This window comes from Nuphar pumila, chromosome 5 (genome assembly GCF_984573655.1).
Source record: "Nuphar pumila chromosome 5, dmNupPumi1.hap1.1, whole genome shotgun sequence".
Lineage (NCBI taxonomy): Eukaryota > Viridiplantae > Streptophyta > Magnoliopsida > Nymphaeales > Nymphaeaceae > Nuphar > Nuphar pumila.
Genome location: NC_143253.1, coordinates 107,490,956 through 107,497,350, shown reverse-complemented (window position 1 = coordinate 107,497,350; position 6,395 = coordinate 107,490,956). Strand labels below are relative to the sequence as shown.

Below are 6,395 nucleotides of genomic sequence, written 5' to 3'. Positions count from 1 at the left end.
AAATGAAGCAACATGAAATCAAACAAGAAACAAATAAAAACTAAAATAAAATTGATCATTCTTATATTTTATAATTTTTTTGTAAAAGAGTTAAATTTTTTGTTAAAATCTAACAATGATGGTTACCAATTTAAAGAAAGTACATGGAAAGTGAGTGAAAGCGTGAGAAAATACATGAAAAGATTAAAAGAAACGTGAGAAAAGTATATAGTATGCATAGACCATGTATACGAGAAGCATAGAAGAAGCGTGGGGGAATCGAGCTTTCCATGAAGTTTCGGAAGCGAGGAGTATCGCGCTTCCAAAGCGAGTTTCCGGAAAGCGAGCTTCCCACCTACCTAAGAAGCTTCTGGTAACTCTGGTTCGCACTCCAGCCCTAAGCAAAAGAATGCAAAACGCAAAACCTGAGAGTCAATTAGATGAAGAAGCCCATGAGGGCTCCGGTCTGGTCTGTGTGTGACTCCTAATATCACCATGTTGAAGGGACGTCACAAGTTTGAAACCTGTGGTATATATGTTTTTTGCCGCAAGGCCGAAACTAGGTGCACTCTTGGGTGGGCAAGGAGGACTTGGAGTACCAATGGGGGGCTCTGCTTGTCTGATAGGAGCAGCTAGTGCACGTCTCCTTGTGTTGGGACATTGCAGGTTCAAAACCCAATGGTATAGTTATATAACTGGTAAGGGTCTGCCGGACCTAACCCCATCTCGCCGTTCAAAAACAACGGACTTGAGTTCTATGCCGACGAGGCCGAAACTAAGTGTACAAGTGTCGCAAAGAAGTCACGAATCAACCGATTACACTTTTGGCAGGCAGAAAATCACGGTTTTTTTACAACTATTAAAAAAACAGATTTATTGAAGGAAAAATAAAACAGAAATGTTATTGTTACATGGCACATCTGTTTGTCTTCTAGGGCTGATCATCATATGACAGCAGACGGTGGAGAGTTGGGTGAAGGGATGAGAAGACTGCAGACCAACCAGCCTGGGTTGGGTGCACGCGATCCCAGAAGAAGGTGGACCCAGGGCTCCCACATAGCTCATACAACCTGTTCCCATTCTGGTCCGTGTTGGCGCAGTTGCTTGATGAGTTCACTCCAATGCAGCATGGCTTCAACCGGTTCTCAAATTTTGGTCCTGAAAAAGGGCACACGAAAAACAGTTGGGGCTTGTTTGGATCAGAGCGCTACCAGTGGTTTGGATTTAATAAATGTTCCAGGTGTGCCAATGCCTTTCATTGGTGGGCTTGGGTGTCGGTAACCCCACCCGGAGATTATCCGCTTCTTGGGGAATTTTCGTCATATAAAAAAAATAAATGTTCAACCCGACCCGTATCCATACTTTTAGATGTGACGGATCCATACATCCAACTTATGATTTTTATTTTCAATGTAATTAAGTAAGATTACAATCAGAGTAAAAGCTGGGTGTACTCTCCAGTGGGCAGGGGGAAACCTCAATGATGAACTGCAAATGTGCGGTTGGTAAATTACATTGTTCTGGCTTGGATACTCATTTTCTCAACCTGATACGACCCAAACTAGAACCCTAGTGGGTCGATGTTCCGACCCAAATTACATTGTTTGGCTGTGTGGGTTTGGGTGCACATTAGTGCATCGGAGTTCTGACAGAGGCTTGACTGGATCATAAGTAGGGATCTAAGCAGGTTAGATATATATGGGTGGGACTGGATTCAGATATAGTCAGATCTAGGTGAACTGGATACAGAGTTAGACTCGGATTTGGATTTAGAAAGCCTCTACCAAACTCCGATCCGATTAAGCTATATGACCTAGTAGGATATGCTTTAGCACGTTCAGCCATATTTTGTCGGGTTTGAGCGACTCAGAACCAGATTTGGATACAGATGTAAAAGTACTACAACGAATCCAATCAGGATGTTAAAAATAAAAATGGAATATAAAAAGTTAGAATGAAGCAAATGGTACCGACCTTTTAATGCGGACAAGAATGCATCGTAGAGATCGAGGATCGCAATACCAGACGGACGGTTGAGATGAGAGTTGATGGCATCGACGGCTGCTCGCAGGAGGGTGTTGTGGTAGACAGCGAATCGGTTGGATACCTCATTGCACGCCGTGTAGGAACTCCGCATCGTATCGAAGGGCAGGCAGCCCAGTGGCTGCACACCGATCACCACTATTTTCCGGACCCCAAATCGGACTATCCGTTGTAGGTTCAGGGTCGTCTGGTTCACCACGGACTCCACAAAACCTTTCAAACCCTAGAGTTTTTAAGAAAAATACACTCTTGTGAGGAGATGTCAATGGATCCAGTACCCTACTCTTCTTGACCCGATCCGACCTCATTGCAATTGGCAGTGGCTCGATCCAAACCCGCTTTGGTGAATAGGTTGGAAGGGAGATCCATAATAGAAATCCGGATCTAAACATATATGCCAATAATTCATGTTTACGTGAACGGTTGGAAAGGTTGGGCCAGATCTTCCCCAATGGACATGAAAATGGACCCAAGCCCCCACCATCTGTATATTGATTTTGCCAAGAAAGGAATGAACTTTGGCTAGAGCTAGAGCTAGAGCCAATTTGCAACCAAGCCCAACGTCCAGCATTCACAACAGTCCATTTTAGAGGTCCCTCTTCTATCCAATTGGAAATGGATCTGGATATGCTCCAGTTTCATCCAAAACAATTGGATCCATATTCCATGCCTATGGGAGCTTTGTTGGAAGAGTGGGATTTAGTGCTTGGGTAGACACTACAAACATATGCATTGGATACTAATAATGTACGGGGCAACATAATTTTTAGTGTTTTTCATGAGCATGAAGCAAGCTACCTCAAATGGCTTTTGTGGTCGAAAGCTACGTCACAGAGACACGGTAGGTGGGTTCGATGTTCAAGTTTGAATTTTTTTTAAAAATAAGATATGAATATTAGGTGCGTTAAGATTTGACTCGTTCCTCCCTCAGTTTGTTTTTATCCTTTTTAACCCCGAGTCTGGAGTTTAGGACTCAGATCCGAGTCTATCTAAGACCGAATCGAGTCTTTCTGAATCGCCCGAGTTCACCTTGATTCAGAATCAAGGCGATCCGAGTCCTGAGCATAGTTGATGAGTCTCAAGCTATGGGTCAACATACATTACCTCAATGGTGCCATTTCTGGCAAAGTATGCACTGTAGTCGTTGCCTGCAACCGATACAAGAGCAATCGAAGATCTCAGTTCCTGATCCCGGTACTCAACTCGCTCGATGAGTTGCTCGAAGAGGTCGATCTGTGTGGTCATGTTTGGCAGCAAAACGAGCGTATCGAAAACGCCGGTCCCTCCGTAAGCGAAATTCATACCGAACCGCTTTCGACTCGCAGCGAGTTGTCCAACTCGTCTCAGTCTATAAGGAACAGGAGACTTGATTCCCAGATAGGCAGCTGCATGAAAATACTAAAACTTTAGGCATCATGTTGATATTATAAATGCGCCCATGGATCAGCATAACAAAACCCAATGACTTTCAAAGCTTATGGCACGAACAAGGAATGGATTGATTTTATCCAATATCTGAATGAACCCAACTTCATTTAAGCAGATTTGGTTAGCCAACACAATATCCGACTATAATTGAATGCATATATGGTATTGGTTTTTTGTTTCCAAGTCCGACAAATATCCAAATTTGATGGATATCCCAATCTGATTACATGTAAAAAAAAGTGGATTTGGTATGAGCTTTTCACTATCTGATTCCGAATCTGAATCAGTTTAGGCAACATCCAATTAGTTGGATCTGGTATTGACCACATCCAACCCAAATCCGAACGGGTTACACCTTTAGAAGACATTGACCAAACCCAGGATCAAGTTTCAGCTACGTTAGGTATGGACAGAATAGTTAGGTCTAATTACCGACGGGGCATTTTTGTTACTAACAAGATTGATCTGAAACCTTGCCGTGTCAGGACCTGTTAGTGACACCGGCCAGAACCAGCACCTGGTCATGGATCCAGGTCAGACTCGCACCAGGTTGCTCACCCGATTACGTCACGGCACTGAACCCAAAATATGCGGGTCAGCTTTTATTGCTCCAAACCCGATAACCTTTTCCCTTTTTCGTTTTTTAGGGAAATAACCTTTAAGAAGGCCACTTTTTTGAAAATGTTTACTTGACCATACTGTTTAGAAATTGAAATAAAAAAGAAAGGACTAATGGATTAGTTGGTGATTTGTCATTCTTAATTTTGTCCATTCGATAGAACATACTAGAAGACGCTATTCTTTTTCTTTTTGGAATTTTTTTTGTAAATCTAACCCTACCTATGTGATCTAGATAATGGGTTTTGAAATTTTAAAAATAAAAAAATACAATTTTACATTGGGATCCCAGCAAACAAACAATGCTAAATATATCTATGAGGCCACAATGAGTGGACACGAGTTGCATTTATAATTTTACAACTAGATTCCGGATCCTGGAGACACTAACAAATAATACATATATATATATATATCTTTAGGGAAAAAGTGACAAATCACCAACTAAACCATTAGAAATTTCTTTTGTTTTTTAAATATCCAATTTGGTTTTATTAAATTCAGAGAGAGACAGGTTGGAGGGACATGTTACAATTGCTATTTTTGGATTCTTAGATAAAAAATTTTAGGGCCCTTGTGAAAGATATCCAAGTCACACTTTAAAAAGAAGGAATAAATAAATAAATAAATAATAAAGCAGAGGAAAAGAAACAAAAATGCCAGTCCACCAGCTTGGTAACCAAAAGACAAGTGAAGGGAAGAGGAAAGGAAGTCAAGTTACCAACGAAATCGGTCAGGACACGGCCATCGGAGAACCTGCCGGAGGGTTTTCCGGGGAAGGTTATGCCGTAAGGGAACTTCCATGAGTTGGCCTGAGATTTGCCTATGTTCCCTGTGTCTACGTATGAGTCTCCAAACACAAACATCATTTTTGAAGGGTGGTGGTGGTGGTAATGATGATGATGGTGGTGGTGGTGTCCATGACCTTCAGATTTAGTGCCTAAACATCAATCCAATCCAAACATAGTGAGTAAAAAACAATACCTTCATTCCCATACTCAAATTCCAACAGTTTTATTCAAAAAAACTAGTGAAATTAGCAACTTTACCTAAGAAAAGCACCAGAAATAAGCCTGAAAAGAAAAACCTTGCATCCATTGAGAGAGAAAGAGAGGCCTGAATGCCTTGACACTCCTGATGGGAATTTGTAACTAAAGAATAATAGAGGGACATAAAAAGAAGGTGCTTTGCAGGCTTTATACTGAAAAGTTATGAGTTGTATGTGCTAAATAAATAATTCACATATATACTTTGTCAACTTTTCACAAAATTGATTTTACAAATTTATCCCTTTTGGTAAGCAAAATTTCTCGGAGCATCCTTCTTGATTAAGGGTGGCAAAATCTGACACGACAACCCGACTCACCAACCCGCTTCTTAGGCGAGTTGGGGTTTGGCTAAACGGGTTCACCCGCCTAACCCATTTATTAAACGGGTCGGGTTCGTGTTAGGGGTATGCCAACCCGGCTGACCCATTTAATAAATGGCGGGTGGGTCAACCCGTTTATCTGAACCCGACCCGCCAACTTGTTTACCCGACCCTGACCTGCCTGTCAACCCGTTTACCTATTTACCCGAACTCGACCCGCCAACCCATTTATTAAACGGGTGGGTTAACCGTGTCGGGTTACCTGTTTAATAAATGGGTTGGGTTCATGTTTGCCACAGCCGACCCGTTTAATAAATGGGTCGGGTTCTTGTTGAGGTATGCTGACCTGCCGACATGACCCGCCAACCCGACCCGATTGCCACCCCTATTCTTGATCCTTGCAATCCTATAAGCTTGGCTTGGCTTCTTTTTTCTTTTGTGCGATTGATCAATGAAAGCCAAATACATGACCAAGGTCTAATCGCCAACTTAGCGAATACATTGTCTTGTACCTAAAGATCCTGCAATCACCATATATTTTGATTAATGAATAATGATTTAGGAGTTGTGATTCTACTGTAAACATGCTATTAGGTCGTGGTCTCACTTATGGACTCGGTCATTTAACTGGTGATACACAGGCTGTTCTCCTTTGGACAATGAAGCTAAACTCGATTAATTGCATTGTCTAATCATACAGACTGATTTGGGCTGGGAATTTAAACTTCAACTTCATTGGTTGCCTTAAGAAATGATTAAAAAAAAAAATCAGGGGGGTATTTTGGTCATCTTGTACGCTGGCCTTGACGGGTGGGGGTGGGTGGGTTCTGAGGCATTCTCCTTACGTTTCTGCCGGCATACTCTGACTCTATCTCTAGAGTTGTGATGCTTTCAACCATTGACGGGTAAAATATCGCCAGCCAAAACCTCGCGAGAAATTATTTTTTTAAATATCTCG

General features: G+C 41.9%; 1 protein-coding gene across 1 annotated transcript; it reads right to left on the bottom strand.

Annotated features, from left to right (window-relative positions):
• Positions 1 to 801: 801 nt before the first annotated feature.
• On the bottom strand, positions 802 to 5,244 carry LOC149838046 (GDSL esterase/lipase At5g03610-like). Its single transcript, XM_090007573.1, has 5 exons — positions 5,118 to 5,244; positions 4,790 to 5,008; positions 3,127 to 3,407; positions 1,954 to 2,245; positions 802 to 1,137 (listed from the first exon to the last, which is right to left on the bottom strand). The coding sequence occupies exons 1-5, from the start codon at positions 5,239 to 5,241 to the stop codon at positions 911 to 913; spliced, it is 1,143 nt and encodes a 380-aa protein (XP_089863699.1). The 5' UTR covers positions 5,242 to 5,244; the 3' UTR covers positions 802 to 910.
• Between the last annotated feature and the right edge of the window lie 1,151 nt (positions 5,245 to 6,395).